Raw genomic sequence first — 26505 nt, 5'->3', positions numbered from 1 at the left:
TACACAGCTTTTCCGCGCCAGGAGACGCAGAGCCATGAGAACCAACACTGGTGCCATGTAAAAACTAGGGCCCTGAAAGGGATGTCCTTAACCCTAGGTATCAGTTCGCAGAACGGGGAGGATGGGCGGGTACGGTAAGGAATCTAACACTAACTAATGTTTCTTACAGATATATCGTTACCGAAGGTAAGTAACTTGTTCATCTGAAAGAAACACATTAGTGTTAGATTCCTTACCTTAGAATACATACCCCAGCAATACCAACCCCGGTGGTGGGTCTGCGAACCAATACAATACTACACCAGAAAGTCCTGGAGGACAGAACGGCCAAAGAAGCCATCCCTCCGGACTTGACTGTCCAGGCAGTAGTGCCTCGCAAAGGTGTGCAGCGAGGCCCACGTAGCCGCCTGGCAAATGTCCTGCAAGGGGACTCCCCGGCCCAGGGCAGTAGTAGCCGCCGTGGCCCGAGTGGAATGGGCCCTCAGCCCAACAGGAGGCTCCTTCCGAGCCAAAGAGTAGCACGCTTTGATGCAGAGGACGACCCATCGAGAGATGGTTCGTTTACAAACCGCCCGTCCCTTCTTCGCACCCACGTAGCCAACAAACAGTTGGTCATCCACCCGGAACTGGCGAGTGCGATCCATGTAAAATGAAAGCGCACGTTTTGGGTCCAGACGATGGAGCCGCTCTTCATCCTTTGAAGGATGCGGAGGCGGGAAGAAGGAAGGAAGGGAGGGTGATGGACTGCCCGATGTGAAAGGCCGAAACAACCTTGGGCAGGAAAGAAGGTCTAGTCCTCAGAACCACCTTGTCAGGATGAATGGACAGGAAAGGAGGTTGGACAGAAGGAGCCTGGAGCTCACTCACTCTCCTGGCAGAGGTGATGGCAACCAGGAAAGCCGTCTTTAAAGTCAGGAGACGGAGAGGACAAGAATGAAGGGGCTCAAAGGGAGCACACATCAGAAAGGTTAGAACCAGGTTCAAATCCCACTGGGGCATCACAAACGGAACAGGTGGAAACATGTGAGTGATGCCCTTCAAGAATCGAGTTACAATCGGGGATTTGAACAAAGAAGGCTGATCAGGAAGCCTCAAAAAGGCTGAAAGGGCAGAAAGGTAGCCCTTGATAGTGCCCAGAGCAGAGCCCTGCTGGGCAAGAGAAAGAAGAAACAGAAGAACCTCCGAAAGAGGGGCAGAAAGAGGATCCACAGCCTTTGCTGTGCACCATGCCACAAATCTGTTCCACCGACAGGCGTATACCGACTTAGTGGAGGGACGCCTGGCTGCCAGAACAACATCACAGACTTCAGGAGGCAAGTCAAATGGCCTCAACTGCCGCCGCTCAATCTCCAAGCATGGAGGTGGAGACTGGACAGGTTCGGGTGTAGGACCGTCCCCTGCTGCTGCGACAGAAGGTCCTCCTGAAGGGGCAGGCGGATCGGGGGACCGACTGACATGCTGAGTAGCTCGGGATACCAGTACCTTCGAGCCCAGTCCGGAGCCACAAGGATAACTTGGGCCCGGTCGCGCCTGATCTTCTTCAGCACTCTGGGCAGAAGTGGTATAGGCGGAAAGGCGTATAACAGACCGCAACTCCACTCGCGCCGAAAGGCGTCGCCGTGCGAGTGCCGTCTTGGAAACTCCAACGCGCAGAACTGATGACATTGCGCGTTCTCTTCTGTGGCGAATAGATCTAACCAAGGCTCTCCCCATTGCTGAAAGAGACCTTGCGCCACGTCCGAGTTCAGACGCCATTCGTGATCCATCGAGCACCGACGGCTGAGTTCGTCCGCCCTGGCGTTCAGAGAACCTGCCAGGTGTTGAACCGTCAGTCACGCCCTGACGTTCCAGCCACTGCCAGAGGCGCAGTGCCTCCTGGCAAAGTGTCCACGACCCCACACCGCCCTGTTTGTTGCAGTACCACATGGCGGTGGTGTTGTCGGTGAACACCTGCACCACACTCCCGTTGACAAAGGGGAGGAATGCCTTCAGTGCCAGACGAATCGCCCGCAGCTCCAACAGGTTGATATGGAGCCGGGACTCCACCGGAGACCAGATGCCTCTGATCTCTGCCTCTCCCAAGTGGCCACCCCAGCCCTGGAGGGACGCGTCCGTCACGACAACGTGCTCCAGTTGGGGAAGGGAGAGGGATCTGCCTCTGACCCAATCGCGGTCCGTAAGCCACCACTGCAGTTGTCTCGCAGTGCCCTCCGAGATCAAGACGTGGTCGGACAAGTTGCCCTGATGCTGGGCCCACTGAAACTTCAGGTCCCACTGCAGAGCCCGCATCCGCCACCGGGCGTGATGCACCAGAAGGATGCAGGAAGCCATCAGTCCCAGCAGCCGCAGCGTCAACCTGACCGAAACCCGGGATAGCGGCTGAAAGATGGGAATCAAAGCCTGTATATCCCGGACCCGCCGTTCCGGAGGATAAACCCGAAACTGCGCCGAGTCCAGAACCGCTCCGATGAAAAGGAGCTTTTGAGAGGGACACAGGTGTGATTTCGGCACTTTAATGGAGAACCCCAGGCCGTGCAAGAGGTCTGCCGTCATCTGAAGGTGGTGGACGACTGTCTGGGGCGAGCCCGCCTTCAACAACCAGTCGTCTAGGTAGGGGAAGACTGAAACCCCCAACCTGCGCAGATGGGCTGCGACCACCGCCATCACCTTCGTGAACACCCGTGGGGCGCTGGTAAGGCCGAAGGGAAGCACGATGAACTGAAAGTGCTCCTGGCCTACCGTGAACCGCAGGTAACGCCGGTGGGCCGGCAGGACGGGGATGTGAAAATAGGCATCCTGCAAGTCCAACGCTACCATCCAGTCTTGTGGGTCTAGAGCAGCCAAGACCTGAGCTAACGTCAACATCTTGAACTTCTCCTTCCGGAGGAAGCCGTTGACGTTCCTTAGATCCAAGATAGGACGTAGGCCCCCCTTGTCCTTCTTAGGTACCAGAAAGTAGTGGGAATAACAACCACGCCCTACTTCTGGCCCAGGAACGCGCTCGATGGCCCCCTTGGCCAAGAGGGCCGTAACTTCCTCCTGCAGAAGTGTCAAGAGGTCCCCCGACACATGGTGGTTCTGCGGTGGCATGGCTGGAGGAGTGGTCTCGAAGGGGAGGGAGTAGCCCCTTCGGACGATTTGCAGCACCCACCTGTCCGAAGTGATCGTGCGCCAGTGAGCGTGGTGATGGCGAACCCTGCCACCCACTGGCGTCACATGGGGCCGAAAGCACGGACTAGGAGGACTTTGAGGCAGATGTTGCGGGGGGAGGTGTGGTCTGACCCCGCCGTTGTCCCCGACCGCCACCACGGCGGTTTCCACGGCCGCCACCGCGTTGAAAGGATTGTTGCGGCGCGTGGCTGCCAGCACGTGTGGGGGCGCCCCTTCCTTGGCCACGAAAGGGACGAAACAAACCCGTTTGCTGACGCTGGGTCGAGAGACCCAAGGACTTGGCTGTGACCCTGGAGTCCTTGAAGCGTTCCAGCGCGTGGTCTGCCTTGTCACCGAACAGGTGACAGCCATCGAACGGCATGTCCATCAATGTATTCTGGACATCTGCCGAAAAGTTGGCGGATCTCAGCCAGGCGTGGCGACGAATCGCCACCGTCGTTGACATAGCTCTGCCCAGCGAGTCGGTCGTATCAAGACCACACCGTATCGAATACTTCGCTGCATCTCGGCCCTCAGCCACAGCTTGACCGAGTTTTGCCCGCACCTCCATGGGGCATTCTGGCAGCAGTTCCGCGACCGTATCCCACACAGAGTGGGTGTAACGGCCCAAGAGGCAAGCGGTGTTGCAAGACCGCAGGCCCAAACTAATGGACGAGAAGACCTTTTTGCCAAACTGGTCATACCTCTTGGATTCCCGGTCGGGCGGGGCCGACGGGAATGCGGACTGGGAGGTAGAGGCCTGGATCACCAGACTCTCAGGAGTGGGGTGGGTAGACAGGAACTTGGGGTCGTCCGGACAAGGACGGTGGCGCCTGGCCACGTTCCGATCAACAGGCGCAGCTGAAGCGGGCTTGGACCACGTGCCCAACAGAACGTCCGACAAGGCTTCATTAAACGGCAGCAGTGGCTCCTGTGGGCATGACTGCGGTTTGAAGACCTCAGTGAGGATGTTAGGCCTCACGGCCGCGACGGGGAGCTCAAGGTGTAAGGCCTTGGCAGCCCTCATCAGCACCACAGAATATGCAGCTCCCTCCACCGATGCCACGGAAGGAGGAGAGATCAAACCAGGGTTAGGAGAGTCGTCCAGACCACTGGCATCCCCCAAGTCACCTGTCCAGTCCGGGTCATACTGGCACTCGCGTGACAGAGGGTCCTCGGACCCCTCCCAACCTTCACCGAACTCATCTTCTCCGTATTCGGAGTCAACGATGTAGACCGGCTCCTCGGGGATTATGGACCCCACCGGCGCCGAGCCCGGCGTCGAGCGACGCCGGTCCGACTCCGCGTCCGGCGTCGGTGAAGGTAATTAGTTTGGGCCTGCGGTCTTGCAACACCGCTTGCCTCTTGGGCCGTTACACCCACTCTGTGTGGGATACGGTCGCAGAACTGCTGCCAGAATGCCCCATGGAGGTGCGGGCAAAACTCGGTCAAGCTGTGGCTGAGGGCCGAGATGCAGCGAAGTATTCGATACGGTGTGGTCTTGATACGACCGACTCGCTGGGCAGAGCTATGTCAACGACGGTGGCGATTCGTCGCCACGCCTGGCTGAGATCCGCCAACTTTTCGGCAGATGTCCAGAATACATTGATGGACATGCCGTTCGATGGCTGTCACCTGTTCGGTGACAAGGCGGACCACGCGCTGGAACGCTTCAAGGACTCCAGGGTCACGGCCAAGTCCTTGGGTCTCTCGACCCAGCGTCAGCAAACGGGTTCGTTTCGTCCCTTTCGTGGCCAAGGAAGGGGCACCCCCACACGTGCTGCCAGCCACGCGCTGCAACAATCCTTTCAACGCGGTGGCGGCCGTGGAAACCGCCGTGGTGCCGGTCGGGGACAACGGCGGGGTCAGACCACACCTCCCCCCCCGCAGCATCTGCCTCAAAGTCCTCCTAGTCCGTGCTTTCGGCCCCATGTGACGCCAGTGGGTGGCAGGGTTCGCCATCACCACGCTCACTGGCGCACGATCACTTCGGACAGGTGGGTGCTGCAAATCGTCCGAAGGGGCTACTCCCTCCCCTTCGAGACCACTCCTCCAGCCATGCCACCGCAGAACCACCGTGTGTCGGGGGACGACTTGACACTTCTGCAGGAGAAAGTTACGGCCCTCTTGGCCAAGGGGGCCATCGAGCGCGTTCCTGGGCCAGAAGTAGGGCGTGGTTGTTATTCCCACTACTTTCTGGTACCCAAGAAGGACAAGGGGGGCCTACGTCCTATCTTGGATCTAAGGAACGTCAACGGCTTCCTCCGGAAGGAGAAGTTCAAGATGTTGACGTTAGCTCAGGTCTTGGCTGCTCTAGACCCACAAGACTGGATGGTAGCGTTGGACTTGCAGGATGCCTATTTTCACATCCCCGTCCTGCCGGCCCACCGGCGTTACCTGCGGTTCACGGTAGGCCAGGAGCACTTTCAATTTATCGTGCTTCCCTTCGGCCTTACCAGCGCCCCACGGGTGTTCACAAAGGTGATGGCGGTGGTCGCAGCCCATCTGCGCAGGTTGGGGGTTTCAGTCTTCCCCTACCTAGACGACTGGTTGTTGAAGGCGGGCTCGCCCCAGACAGTCGTCCGCCACCTTCAGATGACGGCAGACCTCTTGCACGACCTGGGGTTCTCCATCAATGTGCCGAAATCACACCTGTGTCCCTCTCAAAAGCTTCTTTTCATCGGAGCGGTTCTGGACTCAGCGCAGTTTCGGGTTTATCATCCGGAACGGCGGGTCCGGGATATACAGGCTTTGATTCCCATCTTTCAGCCGCTATCCCGGGTTTCGGTCAGGTTGACGCTGCGGCTGCTGGGACTGATGGCTTCCTGCATCCTTCTGGTGCATCACGCCCGGTGGCGGATGCGGGCTCTGCAGTGGGACCTGAAGTTTCAGTGGGCCCAGCATCAGGGCAACTTGTCCGACCACGTCTTGATCTCGGAGGGCACTGCGAGACAACTGCAGTGGTGGCTTACGGACCGCGATTGGGTCAGAGGCAGATCCCTCTCCCTTCCCCAACCGGAGCACGTTGTCGTGACGGACGCGTCCCTCCAGGGCTGGGGTGGCCACTTGGGAGAGGCAGAGATCAGAGGCATCTGGTCTCCGGCGGAGTCCCGGCTCCATATCAACCTGTTGGAGCTGCGGGCGATTCGTCTGGCACTGAAGGCATTCCTCCCCTTTGTCAACGGGAGTGTGGTGCAGGTGTTCACTGACAACACCACCGCCATGTGGTACTGCAACAAATAGGGCGGTGTGGGGTCGTGGACTCTTTGCCAGGAGGCACTGCGCCTCTGGCAGTGGCTGGAACGTCAGGGCGTGACTCTGACGGTTCAACACCTGGCAGGTTCTCTGAACGCCAGGGCGGACGAACTCAGCCGTCGGTGCTCGATGGATCACGAATGGCGTCTGAACTCGGACGTGGCGCAAGGTCTCTTTCAGCAATGGGGAGAGCCTTGGTTAGATCTATTCGCCACAGAAGAGAACGCGCAATGTCATCAGTTCTGCGCATTGGAGTTTCCAAGACGGCACTCACACGGCGACGCCTTTCGGCGCGAGTGGAGTTGCGGTCTGTTATACGCCTTTCCGCCTATACCACTTCTGCCCAGAGTGCTGAAGATCAGGCGCGACCGGGCCCAAGTTATCCTTGTGGCTCCGGACTGGGCTTGAAGGTACTGGTATCCCGAGCTACTCAGCATGTCAGTCGGTCCCCCGATCCGCCTGCCCCTTCAGGAGGACCTTCTGTCGCAGCAGCAGGGAACGGTCCTACACCCGAACCTGTCCAGTCTCCACCTCCATGCTTGGAGATTGAGCGGCGGCAGTTGAGGCCATTTGACTTGCCTCCTGAAGTCTGTGATGTTGTTCTGGCAGCCAGGCGTCCCTCCACTAAGTCGGTATACGCCTGTCGGTGGAACAGATTTGTGGCATGGTGCACAGCAAAGGCTGTGGATCCTCTTTCTGCCCCTCTTTCGGAGGTTCTTCTGTTTCTTCTTACTCAGCAGGGCTCTGCTCTGGGCACTATCAAGGGCTACCTTTCTGCCCTTTCAGCCTTTTTGAGGCTTCCTGATCAGCCTTCTTTGTTCAAATCCCCGATTGTAACTCGATTCTTGAAGGGCATCACTCACATGTTTCCACCTGTTCAGTTTGTGATGCCCCAGTGGGATTTGAACCTGGTTCTAACCTTTCTGATGTGTGCTCCCTTTGAGCCCCTTCATTCTTGTCCTCTCCGTCTCCTGACTTTAAAGACGGCTTTCCTGGTTGCCATCACCTCTGCCAGGAGAGTGAGTGAGCTCCAGGCTCTCTGTCCAACCTCCTTTCCTGTCCATTCATCCTGACAAGGTGGTTCTTAGGACTAGACCTTCTTTCCTGCCCAAGGTTGTTTCGGCCTTTCACATCGGGCAGTCCATCACCCTCCCTTCCTTCTTCCCGCCTCCGCATCCTTCAAAGGATGAAGAGCGGCTCCATCGTCTGGACCCAAAACGTGCGCTTTCATTTTACATGGATCGCACTCGCCAGTTCCGGGTGGATGACCAACTGTTTGTTGGCTACGTGGGTGCGAAGAAGGGACGGGCGGTTTGTAAACGAACCATCTCTCGATGGGTCGTCCTCTGCATCAAAGCGTGCTACTCTTTGGCTTGGAAGGAGCCTCCTGTTGGGCTGAGGGCCCATTCCACTCGGGCCACGGCGGCTACTACTGCCCTGGGCCGGGGAGTCCCCTTGCAGGACATTTGCCAGGCGGCTACGTGGGCCTCGCTGCACACCTTTGCGAGGCACTACTGCCTGGACAGTCAAGTCCGGAGGGATGGCTTCTTTGGCCGTTCTGTCCTCCAGGACTTTCTGGTGTAGTATTGTATTGGTTCGCAGACCCACCACCGGGGTTGGTATTGCTGGGGTATGTATTCTAAGGTAAGGAATCTAACACTAACGTGTTTCTTTCAGATGAACAAGTTACTTACCTTCGGTAACGATATATCTGTAAGAAACATTAGTTAGTGTTAGATTCCTTACCGAACCCGCCCATCCTCCCCGTTCTGCGAACTGATACCTAGGGTTAAGGACATCCCTTTCAGGGCCCTAGTTTTTACATGGCACCGGTGTTGGTTCTCTCATGGCTCTGCGTCTCCTGGCGCGGAAAAGCTGTGTACAAAGAACTGACGTCCGCGCGCGGAGGCGGCGTCTATATACTCCAGCGACGTCATCACGGCGCACAACGCCGACGACTGACGCGGAGCCGCAGGGGACGCCTGCAGACGACGCCTACCGACGCGCAGGGGTACTGCTACGCAAAAGTTTCCGGATCCAGACTGACGCCTGGGGATATTCTAAGGTAAGGAATCTAACACTACTTAATGTTTCTTATAGATATATCGTTACCGAAGGTAAGTAACTTGTTCGTCTAGTATTTCTGTTGATCGTGCCATGTGGTATTGGCATAGTCCTCGTCCTGCTCCGGACGACCCTGCTAGTCTTTCTTTTTTGACACCCTGCTGTTAACGCGATTGTTGTGCAAACTGCTACAGCTTCGCCAAGTTTGAAGGTTTCTCCTTCGCTTCTGCCAGGTAAAGAGTCTAGGTGGTTGGAGATGTGTTGGTGGAATATCTTTGCGTTGACTAGTTTGGCCTTGAGGTCATTGTACACATCAAGAGTCTTAGGAAAGGCTTCCTATACATTGTGGGACTCTGTCAACCAACTGCTTCCTCCCCACCCCAAGCTCAGCTTGTGCAGGATGGCCCTGAGATGGCAAAATATAAATTTGCGATCGACCAAACATTCTGTTGGCAGAGCTATGGCTCAATTAGTTGCTCGCCGTAGACACACTTGGTTGCGTTAGTCCAGATTTCTTGATCATGCCAAAGAGTTGAAAGACTTGTCCTTTGATGGAGCCGGTTTTGTTTGATAGCCATGCTGATTCTGCATTGCTGCCCATTTGTAATTTGACCTTATTGGGTCTTTTTTTTTCTTATGTATCCACAGCTGTTGTGGTTCTTATGTTTCAGGATTATTTCCTACCTCTGGTATGTCTTTTTGCATATCATGAGAAGATTTGTCTCCGGGTTTGACGTTTTGAAATCTATGGATGGCATTTACAGCAGTGTAGCTGGTTATTTATTCTTCGTTTTACTCTGAAGAGCTTGGTCTCAAGAGGTTATACTCCTTATTGGGTATGTGAGTTACTCAACGTTGGGTATTGGTTTGCTATTATATCGGCTAGCTCTCCAGAAATACGACCTTGGTAATCTATTTCTGTATTTTAGATCTGATCTACAGCTTCGTCCTTCGTAGACTTCATTTTATGTTCTCTTAAGGGCTATGATCGTGAGCTAATAACCTATCGGTTTCTCTTGTGATGCCCTCTCGGATGTTCTATTACCTTTACACTGTACTATGTTTTTTCTTATTCAGTGCAGTTTTTTTCTCCTCTTGAGCGGTCTATTTAAAGTGCTTAAATTCTTTGAAGAGATTGAGCAAGTTGGAGCGTTGCTCTAGTTCAGAGTGTATACTTTGCATGCTTTTTTTCATTGCGATTTTATTGCAAGTTCTTGCTTTAGGGTAAAGAACAGGGTCTGGTGTAGACATGAATAGTTCCTCAAATGCAGGCACCCCTGCCCCTGCTTCTCTATGTGGTGTGGTAAGTTGTCATCCCAAGGTTTGTGATACAAGGGTTGGTCCAACTTGTCTCAAGGCCAACTGTTATTTGGCTGGCAATCATTCGTGAAAGTCTTGGAGACTATTTTATAATAGGCTTTTCTTCTTCCTATAATGTTCTAGATATACGTGGTTCTGTCTGATCCACATTTCATGTCTTTTGGAGAGGATGTACTTGTTACTTTCAGCATTTCTAAATCTTGTGAAGAATCATGGCTGTTTTATTCTTGTGGTGTCCATTCTTTAGGCCAACTTTTGACACAGCGTTATGGCAAGTCACCTACGGTGTTGTATTACTGACGTAGTACCCCACTCTTCAATGCTATTTTTAGGAATACGGTTTATACATATGTGCTTCTGTACTTTATATATGGTCTTGTACCACAGGTATCATATGTGCCTATTGACAAGGAGTTACCTCAGAAGATATTTTGTAACTGCATTTTTAGGTGCGTTACCTTTTTTCAAGATTATTCGAAAGCTTTTTGGAACTGGGTCCTCAGTTCTAGTTAGTCGTGTATACTCTTGTATGCATAAGAACTATGTGTAACATAATTAAAAAAAAAAATTCAAATATGCGGTTGATTCTCTCTTCTCGTTTGCCTTGTTGGTTGAGCTTATTCAGGGCTCAATTGTGTTCAGATTGTCTGACTATGGCACAGAAGGCCATACGGAGGCAAGCTTCATACGTTCCGGCATACTTAGTGGCCAGTGAAATACTGTGAAATGCTGGTTAATCGGAATATCAGGGTAAATAAAGAGCAAAGTCCCGAGTTCACTCAGGAGGACTGTCAGAGGTTTCAGGATTTCTTCGTAAAGAAGATATCCGATATCTTGGACGAAATTGCAGAAACTATACCCCTCGAATGTCCTTGCCTACCGGACCTTACCGCCCCGTTAAATATCCCACCATTAGCTGAGTTCTCCCCAATTTCGAAACAGGAACTACTTCAAATCATAGGCCGAGTTAAATCGGGTTCCTTGGTGGATCCATGCCCTCCTGACGTATTCAAGTTGGCAATACCAGGAATTGAGGAAGAGGTTCTGCATCTATTGAACACTTCTCTTCGTACAGGACAGATCCCTCTAGCTTTTAAAGAGGCTCGTCTGATTCCCTTACTGAAGAAACCTGGTTCGGACACGAAATGTCTGAAAAATTTTCGGCCCATCTCTCAGTTGCCTTTTTTGGCTAAAGTGATTGAGCAGCATGTGTTAGCTCTACTCTCGGGCCATCTAGAGAGTAACAACCTGCTGGAGACCAATCAGGCAGGGTTCCGTGCTAATCATAGCACGGAACTAGTCATGTTATCTATCCTAGATGAGCTAAGAACTCGGGCTGATGTAAAAACACCGAGCGCCCTGATACTACTGGATCTCTCTGCGGCGTTTGATACCGTGTGTCACAAACAGCTTCTGTCGCGGTTGAGATCCTTTGGCATCATGGGTACAGCACATGCATGGCTTACATCATTCTTGCAGGGTAGGACACAACGAGTACAGCTGGGAGATTTACTGTCCACCTCTGCTCCGATCACCTGCGGGGTCCCACAGGGCTCTGCCTTGTCACCCCTACTTTTTAATATCTACCTGCAGCCATTAATTGCTCTCCTGAATAGGATGGACTGCCTAGTGTACAACTATGCCGATGATACCCAGATAATCATCCGGCTGGATGATGGCCCGGGAGCATCCACTAGGCTGCAGGACATACTGAAAGCCACGGTCAACTGGATGTCCGAGAACTCCTTGAAAGTCAACCCGGATAAGACGGAAGTGTTGCCCATTTCTATCTCGGGCAACCCTTGGAGTGAGAAATTTTGGCCTATGGAGCTGGGTACACCACCGAAACCAGCATCCGCAGTCAAAAGTTTAGGCCTATATGTGGATAACAAATTATCCATGGAAAAACAAGTTACTACGGTAGTGGGTACTTGCATAGGCCTTTTAAGACAACTAAGGAAGATCTCTGCCTTACTTTCATTCCCTACTTTGAGACACGTGGTCTCAGCCACAATTCTGGCTAGGCTGGACTACGGGAACTCCCTATACATAGGTCTGCCCCAGCGGCTGCTGGACAAACTACAGGGGGTTATGAATGATGCAGCGAGGCTGATCTATAAAAAACCCAGGACTGCTCATTCCTCTCCCCTGATGCAGGAGCTGCACTGGCTCCCAATTCGTCAGAGGATTGTCTTTAAAGGATTGTGTATCGCTCACAAGTCTCTGTATGGCAAAGCACCAAAATATCTGAAATCCCGACTATCCCCCTACACACCGGGTAGGACTTTGCGTTCGTCGGACGCTACACTTTTGTCCCAATCCCGCTTCAAATTGACCACGGTGGGGGGTCGTGCGTTTTCCAACACGCTCCCAGCCTTATGGAACAAACTGGCTCCAGAACTCAGGAAGGAAAGTAACTTACTATTCTTCAGAAAAAAACTAAAAACTGTACTGTTTAAACAAGCATGGAGCAGATCTTAGGTGCACAGTTGGTTTCAAGTGAATGTAATATCTCACCACGTAAATCTGGACAAACAGCGCTTAGAGACCCCGGTGGTTATAACGCGCCATATAAATTAAATAAATAAATATCTGGTAAAACATTTGTTTGCGTGTCTGCCTGCAGCGGTGTCTTTTTGTAAATTTGTTTTTTTCTTCAGTTTTATAATAAAAGCATACGAATTGGGGGGATAAACAAATCATATGAAAGGAAAAAAGGGGAATGGGGAAATAGGAAATCAGACCAGATACAGAGCTTAGATATCGGATCTCATCAATGTACAATTATATTGCATTAAAGAACATTTGGATGTTCTCATCTGCAGAGATGTCTGTGTGTGTATGCATCTATACACACATACATATATATTTAGAGACATCTATACAGATGCATCTATACACATATATATATTGTGCGCAGATGTCTCATATATATATGTATGTGTATAGATGCATCTGTATAGATGTCTCTCTAAATATATATGTATGTGTGTATAGATGCATCTGTATAGATGTCTCTCTAAATATATATGTATGTGTGTATAGATGCATCTTTATAGATGTATCTATGTATGTGTGTCTGTATAGATGTATGTAAGTTATTTAAGCCAACGGGGTGTTCATTTTTCCATTGGGGAAATGAGTTCCGGAAGTCCGGTTTTGGGATTTTATCAGGACAGTTCTTTCTCTGATTCCTTGTTATTGCAGATTATGATTTATCGTACATTTGACCTTTTTGGTCATTTTGTTTTCTTGCCCTTTTAAGGGATAGGGCTTTGTCTTATGACAGGATTCTTGAAGGGGTTTCAGCCCTTTTCCTTCTTTTAAGAGCTAATCTCTTGTTCTGCTATCTCTTCATGTATTAATCGGTTGTTTGCTTTGACCGGCTAATTTTCTTTAAGAACTTTTGTAGGATTAGTTGGCAGACCCCCCTCCAGTGGGGTATAGCTATGGTATTCAATTCAAAGTTAAGGAATCTGTGGCTAGATGTCTCTATCAAATGTAAGTTACTTACCTTCGATAATGTTGTATCTGGTAGAGACAGTCTAGCCGCAGATTCCTTAACACCCTGCCCATCCTCCCCGCTCTGCGAATGACCTTTGAGGTAAAGGTTATACCCTTTTAGTACTGGGTTTGTTTACTAGTGTTCACTATCTCAAGCTATGTTGGGGCTAAACAGTTTGCCCTGGCAACTTCATTTTTGTTTAGATGCTGCAACACCATCCATTTCCTAGTGAATGTGGTTGGGTATTCCATTTCACTCTAGTGACGCACCAGTGAGCAGTATTAATTTATTTGTTATTTCTTTGAAAGTCTTCTTGGTATCATCATAGGTAATGGCAATATATCACATAATGGTGTGGTTCAACAAACTGCCTGGTGGTGTTGAAGGTTTGGCTATTGCCATGCCGTTTATTACCACGCCGTTTATTACCACAGATGAACGGTCCATAGTGTATGGCCTCCTCCCTCATATGGGGGATATTCACCACGGCTCAGGATTTCATGCAGCTGTTTTATTGATTTTATTGGGGGTTTCTTAAAAATCCATGTCTGGTATTAGCATACCGTTTGTTTCTTCGTTAATGTTTCAAAAACTTTTGATCGGTTTTTTTTTTTTTTTTGGAACACTGTTTCAACAACCAGTTTCTGTAATGTCCGCACTTTCTGACGCGGTAATATCATAGAAGAATTATATGGCTCCACTGACGTCCTATCAGGAGACTACGTCACTGCGGAGCCGTATGACGCTGGCGCGCAGAGGTACTGCTGAAAAACTTCCGGATACATTCTGGCGCTGGGGAGATCTCAATCTTAAGGAATCTGCGGCTAGACTGTCTCTGCCAGATATAGCGTTACCGAAGGTAAGTAACTTTTACTGTCGGTGGCTGTGTGGGGAATGGGGCTCCCAAGGCTAATAACTGCTCTGCAAGGGGATGGGCTGCCCCCTGTTTATTTTCTCACTGGTTTTGTGATAGAATGATTATGCTTCCTTGAAGAGGTTGATCTTGAGTTTTTCATCCAGGATGATTAATTTCTCGACTTATTGAGCGGCAGGACTGGGCTGTGTTCAGATAGTCCTGCCTCCGACTTAACCTCTATTGGCTGCAAGTTTATTTTATAAAATAAAGCTACTGCTATTTGGGCAGAGGCTTACGCAAGCATGGAATATGTTGCTGAGAATTTGTAACTTTTTTTCCTTCCGCTGCTGGGAGCACTACAGGCTTTTCATTTAGTGACTATGTGACTGCCTAGTTTTGCAGTAGCTTGACTTTTAGGCACTTTTCGGGCCACGCTTACAGACCATATTGCTGTAATTCAAGCTCTCCAAAATCAAAACCAACGCCCTTGTCAGGTCAGTGCTCTGATTTGTTGGGAGGAAGAGCTATCTACATGTATTGCAAGATTTTATACGGCTTCTGATGGGGTTGATAAAGCTGCAAATTATTGTCCCCACACTGAAATGGGGAACATTTTCATGATTGACCGTTTATTCCCCCAAACCAGACAGCAAAGGACCTGCTCCTCCCGCTTATCTCTTTTATTTCTACTACTGGGTCGGTTGTCGCTTTCTTCTCTTGCTCTCAATTGAAGGGCATCAACAAACCAAATGCATGAGCTGCTTTTCTTTGTGTCTTGCTCCCTAACAGAACCAGCAGCTTTCGCGCCAAGCTGCATTTGGTGGACTTGGCAGGATCCGAAAGGCAGAAAAAGACCAAGGCAGAGGGAGATCGTCTGAAGGAAGGTTAGTGAAAGCGAGAGCTGTAATTGAGTGTGGGAAGAAGCTGAGCTTACAATGCAGGGAAGCTCTTCAAAGCGATGCATTGTCCGTATGCTAGTAAGATGTGCTCCACACTATTACCTGTGCTTGCTGCTCCCAAGAACAGCGCTTTGTGGCATGTGGGGAGGGCACTTTCTGTAGGTGCTGTTGCTAAAAAGCACCTTTCTAAATTGCAGCACTGCTTTTTTACAGACGATGTCCCTAAATTACACAACAGAGTAGCCCATAACTATGTGATTTAGTCCAGCAATGAAAGCAATGGGTTAGGGCTACTCATGTTTGCAGTTGGTGAAAACTAGATCAACAATTAAATGTTGCTGCCTTGCCCATGAAATGCTCTGCCCTGAAATGGTTGTAATTGACTAGCAAGTAACCTCATTTGGCACAACCCTCAGGAGCAATTCTGTCAAAAGAACAACCCTGTTGGCCCATACGGAAATGGATTCATCCTTCTGCCTCTAGTCATGAAACTCACATGCCTGCTAAAGTTATATTTGGTATTTATGTTCTCCCATATTATTGCAGCCATGGAAAATTGCAATGCCTAGAAATTGCTTCCCCTATTAAGTCTTCTACCAGTGTTTACTTTCCCTGAACTCCCTTTCATTCAAATGTAGTCTTTGTTCCCCTTCTCCTTGCTGGGACAGCACTGATTTTGTGTATGTTTTGCTGTACCTTGGACTGAGGCTGCTTTTTCATACAGTGAATGCTTGCTGTGACTTGGCTTTGGCCTTCATCTTGATGGTATTTTTCTGTACACCCAGGTATTAACATCAATCGAGGTTTACTGTGCCTTGGTAATGTCATCAGTGCGCTTGGAGAAGAAAATAAGAAAGGGGGCTTCGTACCCTACAGAAACTCAAAGCTGACCAGACTGTTACAAGGTAGAGCTTGTCTGTATTGTGCTTACTTTTACCCAGTGGACCTCTAGATGTCTAAATTGTCCCAGTGTGAACAACATGAAAATTTAATTATGCTGAACTGTGGTTGTCATTCATTTAAGTTCTAAATTCTGAGTAAGTGCTGATTTTTAGAAGAACCGTAATACAGGAATTATTTGCATAGATGTGTGCACACACTCTTTTAGGACTTCAGTGAACAGCTGTTGCATTGTTTGTGGTAAAATGGGTGCAAATAACTGTATCTGGATTCATCTGATCTAACATTGGTCTCTTCTTCAGACTCCCTGGGCGGGAACAGCCACACTTTAATGATTGCGTGTGTCAGTCCTGCTGACTCCAACATGGAGGAGACTTTAAACACATTGCGCTATGCAGACCGGGCCCGGCAGATCAAGAACAAACCAGTTATCAACTTGGACCCTCAGTCTGCTGAGCTCCAGCGCCTGAAGCTGCAGGTATACTGTGCTTCTATTTATATTGCAGCATTTTCAACAATAAAGTAATCTTCTAAGAACCCCAGTAATTTGGGAGTCGCACCTGGTAGACTTCCTGAGCCTTGTAAGGAAACTGTCTGAGAATAGAAGTCACGGCTCCTTTCCACTGAGGTACACGTTTGCGGCATAGTGTTGAAATCAGACAAACTTCTCATAAACACAAGTTGATAATTTACAATGTGTTAGACTTTTTCTGGTAATCTCTTCAGAAATGTATCCATAATTATACCCGAGAAATTAAAAATCGGTTGGGACCTAGATTCATGCCAAGAAGGTGCCGGATGAGATGCTGGAATTATTCTCCGCTACTGGCAATCGCTAAGGCCGCATCACATTCCATCGTTTCTCGCCCTCCAAGTCACCTCAGTTTGGACCCAGCCAAATGTCGGTCAGCCTTCACCCTCTTCCTCATGATAACAGTCCAGCCAGGCCCTCCCATTACTGGAAAACGAGCAACCTAGGGCCGGTTTCGCCAATCACCAATTGTGCCTACTTTGGACTGTTTTTTTCTCTAATTTAATTCAAATTGTCAATCGTTGCTCATTTCTTTACTGGGCACGCAGTCCTCAGTAGATACTGGTCTCAGTCACTGGTTACATTATTTGTAATGGTATCACAGATGTTCCCCATGTACTGGCACCTTTTACTGCCGCATGAGGATTTTGTGTCCACTAAAAGGTAGCGTTGTGGTCTAGCGGCACAGTCTTTTCAAGCGATAATGATGCGATTTCTAGAATGGATAGCTGCCTCATGAGGTGTCCCAGCGCCAGGTACAGGTATCCACCAGCCCACCATTGCGTCTGGGCCTGCCGAACTGTTAGGGGCGGCGCAGTCCCGAGTGTAGGCGCTAGGTTTTCTAGTGGTAGTACTATAAAGAATAATTCCTGTCGCTGAACTCTGAACAGGATCGGAGAATCCTAGTCTAGATCCAATTAGGATATTGCTGAACTTCATTTCAGGCGTGGGACTCTGCTCCCTCCACAGTTCTGGTGCATCTTTACAGATTGTAATAGCCCCTTGTCCGTCCTCTTTGTAGATGCTGCTTCGCAAAGAGTAACCGGTTTCTCAGTTAGATGTACAAATTTCAGTATTCTGATCCTCTTTTAGGAGATGCTCTGATTATAAACATAAGAAGGATAGCTCTCAGAATCTGCACTGGCTCAAAGTTCATCCAGTTTTAGAAACTGATGACCTTCTCTAACGCTAGCCAGTTAGTGATATCAATGAGCCAAATGATGAGGGTGGGTGCGCTTAAGAATGTGTTGTGCCGATTTGGAATGGAACAGTGTTCTCCTGTCTGCCTACGCCCTTGCATGGAGGTATTCTTCTGAGTGTGGGAATGATTTTTTTCTTGTATGTAAATGTAGATACTACACTCATTGGAGTTCAGGAAACGAGATAGTTAACTTGAATGTTGGAGCTGAATGTATTGCTGCTCATTGAACTGTGAAACTTTGTTTACGGGATTTTGAAAGCATAGAGCAACTGTAAACTAGATTACTTATCCTTGGAGTGTTTGGAGTGCGGTAACATCTGTTCAGTTTTTTTCCCCTTTTTGAATTCCCAGTCATGCAGTACCTATACATGAGGTGTGGGCACTTGTTTGAAGCTCTCTTTAAGAGGTGTTATATTTAAGCGTGTATCGTAGTAGAGGTTTGAATACTAGGTCGAAGAAAAATGTATAGGATTAAACCTATAATAAGCTATTCACACTTTCTGATGTGTCTAGGTCCAAGAGCTCCAGGTGTTGCTGTTACAAGCTCATGGTGGCACCCTGCCCGTGCTGTCCAAGTAAGTACTGAGCAATGAGTCTAGTAGTCCGCGTTTGTGAATGTCGCTTACATGCCTCTCCTTCTTTCAAGTGTCATTTCTTTTTTGCTAGTATGCTGCTGTGTACAGCAGTTCTTGAGCTAATCTGAAAGTCAATTAAAACGAGCAGCAAAGTTTGAGACTGCAGCTTGAATGTGAACCTGAAAAGTGCTCCATGAAAACACACATGCGTATCCTGTTTTCTTAATTGACATTAGAATTTTGCTTTTAGAATTACAATTTTTTTTTTAGGTTTGTGCACACCGGCTTTTTTGAAAACGCTGCACAAGATTGTGCTGATGGTTCTTTGTACTGGAACTAAATTTGCCTTCTCCGTTTGGTAGTTATTCACCCGTTAGGGTCTTTGTTCTGGAGCGAATGTCACCAGAGCTCAAGCTCTGCCACCACCAGAACCCTTCTGTACTCTACCTCAGCACCACAACTTTCTATAGCGATAGTTGCACTGCTGGTATGAACATTCTAAGAGGACATGCTAATGTATGTGAGTTCGAGTGTACTGCTTATGCAGTCTGAAAATGTGTACACGTTATGCTGCACACATCAGCCCTGTGGCGGTTTAAATGCTTTGCAAGAAGTAATTCAAGAAGGATAGAAGCTGTTTGAATTAGAACTAGTCTGGCTGTAACCTTCTTAGACATATTTCGAAGCTAGTCCAGGCCTCTCCTTCCTCACTTGAGTGCCATGGGTCTCCATTCTGCAGCCACAGTAATGCTGGCAGGGTCACTCTACTGTCAGGGGAACTATTTTCACCCTCACATCGTGAACTATTCTAAACCAGGTTATTTTAATGGATCCCTCTGACTTCAGTACTCCTACATTCTTTCTACCATGCTTCACATGCTCACTGAGCACACGGAAAGCCGGGTTCTGGGTGTTTTGTACTTGGAACTGTACACAAGGTCAGTAGGCCCATTTTCTGACTTGTGTTAATGGTGCTCAGAATATTTACCATTTCTAGTGCCTAACAGAAGTATCCAATATAGGAGCTTCACATGCAGATAGTCTACAGTTTTGCATTCTGAGTTTGCGTGCCATCTCAATCTTCCCCGGTTTCTAAAAACCCGGCATGAAAAATTGACCCCGACTTAAAACGTTTGACAGTTTTCTTTGTAATCCTGTTCTCCTTGCAGTCCATCTTCTGCATGTCGTCTCGGAGTACAGTCTACTCTAAATCGTGTACATGTTTGCCTTAATCTCTTGTATTCCTCCTAAATGCACACATTATTTCATAGATCCTTTTCTGTCTTTCTTTGAAACATCCAACCATACCCAGTTTCCTCTAGCTTATGTTAACACCACCCATCATATGCATAAACTCGCACAACCCACACTAATCATCTTTGACTATCAATTTAATCTACCACACACAAATTGGAGCAAATGTGGAATATTCACCTTAAGAGCACACAACTAATTCCAATAGCCCTGAAATTAACCACCAGCTTTGTGATCTTGCACAGAATGTAAAGCACTCCAGTGCCTTGTCTGGGCTTGTAAGCACTATATAATTGTAATTGCAATACAAGAATGTACTTGGGATTGTTTAAGACCCTTTTCATAACGCTTAATAACTCGATCTAGAAGATAAAACACATAAGTGTGTGGATATTGAGTGCCGGCACAGTGCAAGAGGAATAGTGATCAGAGTTTGGGATGTAATTGGCACGAGCAACGTGTACTTGGTGGCGGTATGTCTCAAGTTGGATGCAGCTTTGCAATCCATTTATATGTTGAGAATGCAAATAACTAGCACTTCACTAAGTTACTGGCCCATGTACAGCTACAAGCTTTTACTGATGAGTGGTTCTCCTGTCTGACTCACCATACCTCCAATGTAGATATTGATAACCTGATGTCCAGGGGTTGTTATAAGAGGGCACATCAGGGATGTGTGGGAGGGGTGGCGGTGGCTCATGGAGTGTAATACAAGAGTCTCTCTGCAAGTGCCCGCTGCAAGGTGCTTCTATGCTGAGACTTCAGAGGAGTGAACCTAATAACCTACATGAGCTGAGACCGGAACATTTGATTTGCCACTCTAACTTGCTGACTTTGTTCCTTATCACGTGAACTTGCACAGGTCTTTTTATGTCAAGAATAGTGTGATGTCCATTTGTGTGCCCAATGTTTCTCGGCACTACAGTTTGTTTTTATTTTCTCAAACAGCATGGCACCCTCTGAAAACCTCCAGTCCTTGATGGAGCGGAACAAGTGCTTAGAAGAGGAGAATGGCAAGTTGTGCCGTGAACTAAGTGACGCTGCTGGGCAGACTGCCCACATGCTGGAGAGGGTCATTGTGGTGAGCCTCGAACAGCTTTCTCAACCTCTGCATGCTGGATATTGTTAGGGAGTAATGATATGGGCAAACAAAAAAAGACTACTTCGCCCCTGATATCTTTCTAACTGTTGGTTGTGGTTTTTAGGTCTTGCACGATTGTGTTTCCAAAAGGCTTGGTTACAAATCCCAATGGGGCACTCCTTTAGTGATCAAGAAAAGCTTCAAGTTCATTCACAAATTGAATTTTATTCATTCAATAATTTCATGACCATGAATGTTCAATTTCGTTTTTTTATCCGTATATTATTTCCGTATATTTCAAGTAAACGCAATTTTTCACTTCACTCCAAAAGAAATGAATATATTCCATGTAACTTTATGAATTCATGATCAATTCTCCAATGCATTTCGAGCAAAAAAACTGCTCTTCATCAGGGAGTGTATTCTAAAAGAAAATAGACACAGAATGCAACCAATAAACTAATTCAAGATAACTGGTTCAAACAGTTTCATTATGCATGCTTTTAGAGTCAAGAGAGACTAAGTGTAAAAGAAAAACACTCATGAAATGCGTAAATGGCCATGCCTTTTTTTTTTTACTCCTAAGTTTACTCACGTAGCCATAAAAGATTGAGTGAAATAAATTCGGTTTAGAATAATCTGTGGGGACCAAATCAAAGGACGAAAAAACGTCGATTATACACCTTCTCGTTTTCACATGAGATGTAAACAACGCATCTGGTAGCGCTACAAATATTCAAAATACGTTTGAGAAACTGTGTTGGGCTCTGTAAAAGAACGTGAGCGCTTCATATGTTATGAAAAAATCTTACGGACTATTCTAAACAGCCCTGTAACTTCTGTAAATTGATGCCTATATCTAAATACTCATATATTGTTCATAATGTTTATATTTGCATGTTAGGTGAATCCAATACACTCAACATCGTTTCTGACTTGTTCCAAAATGTTTGCAGCCGTTGTATATTTAATTCTTTTAGTTTACTCCTTTACTCTATCAATATGGCCGCCGAATTCCTTTCTTCCCTATTCACGGGCTGTTTAGAATAGTCAGTCTACTATTTTTAGTCTTCCGTACACATCACACATAAGAAGCCGAAGCGCAGGGTCGGTGCATCAACCGGTCCCGATTATAATGAGGAACGCTGTTCATTAATTCGGGAAACCGAAAATCTCTGGTAATATTTTTTCATAAGATATGAAGCGCTCACGTTCTTTTACGGAGCTTGACGCCGTTTCTCGAACGTATTTTGAATATTGATAGCGCTACCAGATGCGTTGTTTACATCTCATGTGAAAACGCGAAGGTGTATAATCGACGTTTTTTCGTCCTTTGATTTTGTCCCCACAGATTCTTCTAAACAGAATTTATTTCACCCAATCTTTTATGGATACGCGAGTAAACTTAGGAGTAAAACTAAGAGGCATGGCCATTCACGCATTTCACGAGTGTTTATTTTCTTTCACACTTAGCATTATGCATGCTTTTAGAGTAAAGTGAGACTAAGTGGCCACAAAAAATGGTGCAGTCTTGAATCTACACTTGATGCCTATCGTGCTCTTCCAGATTTTTAATTTTCATCCCTGCTTCCTTCTGTCAGTCTTACTCCTCCTTTTCTGCCTCCATGATCTGCCCAGAAATGTATTTATATTTTCCTTCTGCCTTTCTTACCGACGCTTCCAAGCTATTGGTGCCTTCAGCTACCCTGGTGGCTTGTTTCACTTTGGCTACTCCTTTGTGAATCTGTGTAGGTGATATGAACCAAGTATGTCATTTGTGTGCGGACTATATGATGATTCAAACTGCTAACACTACAACAATATCCTATATCTTCAAGCTGGGGTCCTATTGTCACTTTCGACCATAGAAAGCAATGTAGATCTTTACCCAAGGCATATGTCCGGACTGGGAAAGGTATTTGCTGACTTCTCCAGCTGTCCAATCTGAAAATCTGAATAGAAATTGGAATAGTGCTGAAGTAAAACCTTTATTTACTTGTAACAGCAGTTCTTCAACATTGGTATCTTTTGTAGATTCACAAGTGACCATCCTGTCTCATTCTTTAGTGTGTCCCATAGATGCATTCTCAGTCTGAGTAGCTCAGCCAAAGCGGTCAATTACAACCTGTTTAGGAGGGAGAGATTGGATGCTTATCCCTCCAACTGGCTAGACTTTTTCAGAAAATGTTATACTTTGACTTTTCAAATGTTTATGTACATATACGTTCCTATTGACACTAATATTAAAGCATGTGAATCTTTGAAGGATGCCAATGCTAAAACTGCATTTACCACAGTAAATGCTGGATGTGGATGGGGGCCTCCTGCTTATATTCTGTCAGATGTTTGAATCCCTCTGCCTAAAGATAAAAATCTGTCTTCGAAATCTTGTATAGAAATGTGACATTATTATGTAACTGGTTTCTTTCAGACTGAACAGGAGAATGAGAAACTGAGCGGCAAGATTGAGGAGCTCCGCCAGCACGCTGCGTAAGTATCCACACTGAGGGTTGGGGTGCTTACCTCTATTTCTATTGAGCAGGTGACCCATTTGGACGGCCCCACTCTGCACACCTTCAGGAAGAGCCTCACCGCTTGGCTCTTTGGCTGAATCTGAGCTACACGCCCCCGATAACCTCAGCGCCCTGAGACCCTCACGGTTGATTAGCGCGCTTCACAAATCCCCGATTGAATGAACAAGGTGGTATGAGTGAGGCTAACCTGTGTATGGATTTTAGGTTATGGGTGGAAGTGTTAATGGCTAATGTATCTGAAAGAGACACGTTAGTGATAGATTCCTTACCTTAGAATATCCCCAGGCGTCAGACTGGATCCGGAAATTTTTGCGTAGCAGTACCCTTGCGCGTTGGAAGATGTAGTCTGCGGCTCCTCGTCCGGCGTTGTGGGCGCCGTGATGACGTACTTAGACGCCACCTCCGCGTGCTGACGTCAGTTCTTCTTTTTTCCGGCCCAGCAAGCGCAGATCTGGAAAAGCAGTAACCCGTAGTCAATTTTTGAATAACTTTTTGGGTCATTTTTGATCCATTTCTTGAAGTCTTTAAACGATTCCGATCGGTGCCTAGGGATGCCTGGATTCAAGCACTGTGAGGATTGCGACCGCACAATGTCGGTCACGGATCCTCACAACCTGTGCCTAACTTGTCTAGGCGTCGACCACGACTACAAGGCCTGCTCCGACTGCCGGGCCCTCTCTTCGAAAGCCAGGCAGGAGCGGACCCGCAGGCGACTCAAACTCCAGCCATCGGCCCCGTGCCGCGAGAGGTCCCGGTCTATGGGAGGTCGAGGGACAGGTCGCGGGGTCGGAGCCACCACAGCTCCGAGAGTCTGCACCACTCCTCCAGGTCGAAGTCGTCTTCAGGTTAGAAACACAAGAAGTCGAAGCGGCGTAATCGCTCTTCTGACTCCCCTTGACTCGTGCGCGACACGGCCAGGGGTTCGGGTGACACCACCCACGCGGCTCTGTCGCGGGCGTCGCGTCCAGCCCCACACCCTCCGGTCCCTGGGCAAGACGCGACACCGGAGGAGATTGAGCGCTTCCTCATGGCCATGAGGTCCCTCTCTCCTCTGACTGGTTCCGCTGGGCCTTCGGGCCCGTCTGCGGCCCCTAGCTGGTTGGGGGCTTCGGCGCTGTCAGGTGCTTCAGCCCCGACGCCGCCGGGTGCTTCGGCCCCGCCGGCGCCTTTGGGCCCCGGCACCAAAGGGCCTCACAGTCCCGACAGTCAGTGCCTTGGGGTTTGGGGCCGCTGGGCCCAACGGTCCCGATGCCGCCGGCGCCTTCAGGCCCGGCGCCGCGGGACCCCACTGGACCCACTTCGGGATCTGGAACGTCGCTGGTGGACCTTACAACCCCCCGGCGTCGGTCCGTCAGGTGTCAACTCTGGCGCCGTCCTCGGGCGGCGCCGTCCCCGATGTCTCCCTCGCTCCGGTTCCGACGTCGGAGCGGCGCCACTGGGCGCCGTACCGAACGGCGATTGGGGATTTTTACTTCAATGAACCGGCCCCATTGGTTGACAACCCTGAATTTCAGGAGATGGGTGATGAGTATTGGGAGGGGTCTGAGGACCCTCTGACACGAGATTGTCAGCCTCTTGAGGACTGGACAGGTGACCTTGGGGATGCCAGTGGTCTGGACACCTCAACACTAGTTTTGTCTCGCCTCCTACCGTGGCTTCGGAGGAGGGGGCAACATACGGAGTGGTGTTGATGAGGGCTGCCAAGGCCTTGAGCTCCCCGTAGCGGCTGTGAAGACTAACCACCTCACTGAGGTCCTTAAACCGCAGTCATGCCCCTCAAGGCCCCTGCTTCCGTTTAATGAGGCCTTGACCGACGTTCTTTTGGGCACTTGGTCCAGGCCCGCTACGGGTTCGCCCGTAGATAGGAAAGTGGCCACTGCCCAGCCCCGGGCGACCCAGTTTTCCTGTCCACCCACCCCACCCCCGAGAGCCTGGTCATCCAGGCGTCCACTTCCCAGACCGCATTCCCGTCGGCTCTGCCGGACAGGGAATCCAAGAGGTACGAGATGTACGGAAAAAAGGTATTCTCCTCCCTTAGTCTGGGACTGCGGTCTTCCAACACCGATTGCCTCTTGGGCCGCTACACCCACTCTCTGTGGGATACAGTCGCGGAAGTACTGCCAGAGTGTCCGTTGGAGGTACGGGCCAAACTCGGCCAAGCCTTTGTGGAGGGTCGAGATGCAGCCAAATATTCTATCTGGTGTGGGCTGGATACCACCGACTCACTAGGTAGAGCGATGGCAACAACGGTGGCGATTAGACGCCACGCCTGGTTGAGGTCCGCCAATTTTTCGGCTGATGTCCAAAACACTTTGATGGACATGCCGTTTGATGGCCGTCGCCATTTTGGCGACAAGGCAGACCATGCGCTTGAGCGCTTTAAAGACTCCAGGGCTACGGCCAAGTCCTTGGGCCTCTCGGCCCCGCGCCAGAAAAAGGGTGCCTTTCGCTCCTTTCGTGGCCAAGGAAGGGGCGCCCCCACACGTGCCGCCAGCCACACGCCGCAGACTAACATCCAGCGCGGTGGCGGCCGTGGAAATCGCTGTGGAGGCGGTTGGGGACAACGGCGAGGCCAGTCCACACCCTCCACCGCAGCATCTGCCTCTAAACCCTCCTAGTTAGTGCTTCTCGGCCCATGTGACGCCAGTGGGGGGCAGGGTTCGCCATCACCACTCTCACTGGCGCACTGTCACTTTGGACATGTGGGTGCTGCAGATCGGTTGGAGGGGCTACTCCCTCCCCTTCGAGACGACCCCTCAAGCCTCAAGCCTCAGACTCACCCTCTTATGTTTTTTATCTTTCCAGCGCCAAGAAGCCCTTGGGCGTATGTGCGCTTTACAAATTTTCAATAACATAACATAACATAAGCCATGCCACAGCAACACCACCGCGTATCTGGGGATCATTTGCGGCTTCTGCAGGAGGAAGTTTCGGCCCTCTTGGCCAAGGGGGCCATTGAGCGCGTTCCTGGGCCAGAAGTAGGACGTGGTTGCTACTCCCACTACTTACAAGAAGGGCAAAGGGGGCCTACGCCCTATCTTGAAACTACGGACCGTCAACTGCTTCCTCCGGAAGGAGAAGTTCAAGATGCTGGCTCAGGTCTTAGCTGCCCTGGACCCAGGAGACTGGATGGTAGCGTTTGACTTGCAGGACGCCTATTTCCACATCCCCGTCCTGCCGGCCCACCGGCGTTACCTACGGTTCACGGTAGACCACGAGCACTTTCAGTTTACCGTGCTCCCCTTCGGCCTTACCAGCGCCCCATGGGTGTTCACAAAGGTGATGGCGGTGGTCACAGCTCATCTGCGCAGGTTAGGGGTTTCAGTCTTCCCCTACCTCGACGACTGGTTGTTGAAGGTGGGCTCGCCCCAGACAGTAG

The 26505-nt window shown here is 49.3% G+C and overlaps 1 protein-coding gene across 2 annotated transcripts in view; it reads left to right on the top strand.

Moving 5' to 3' along the window:
- KIF4A (kinesin family member 4A) overlaps nucleotides 1-26505 on the top strand; it is a 307171-nt gene that overhangs the window by 90401 nt on the left and 190265 nt on the right. For both annotated transcript variants that reach the window (XM_086918309.1, XM_086918308.1), the window contains exons 7-12: nucleotides 14940-15034; nucleotides 15835-15954; nucleotides 16252-16427; nucleotides 18196-18257; nucleotides 20460-20592; nucleotides 23024-23082. In XM_086918309.1, the coding sequence (XP_086774435.1) occupies nucleotides 14940-15034; nucleotides 15835-15954; nucleotides 16252-16427; nucleotides 18196-18257; nucleotides 20460-20592; nucleotides 23024-23082 (645 nt within the window). The remainder of the gene's footprint in view (nucleotides 1-14939; nucleotides 15035-15834; nucleotides 15955-16251; nucleotides 16428-18195; nucleotides 18258-20459; nucleotides 20593-23023; nucleotides 23083-26505) is intronic.

The sequence above is a fragment of the Lissotriton vulgaris genome, chromosome 4_1, assembly GCF_964263255.1.
Source record: "Lissotriton vulgaris chromosome 4_1, aLisVul1.2, whole genome shotgun sequence".
Taxonomy (NCBI): Eukaryota; Metazoa; Chordata; class Amphibia; order Caudata; family Salamandridae; genus Lissotriton; species Lissotriton vulgaris.
This window is presented reverse-complemented; position numbering and strand designations above follow the sequence as displayed.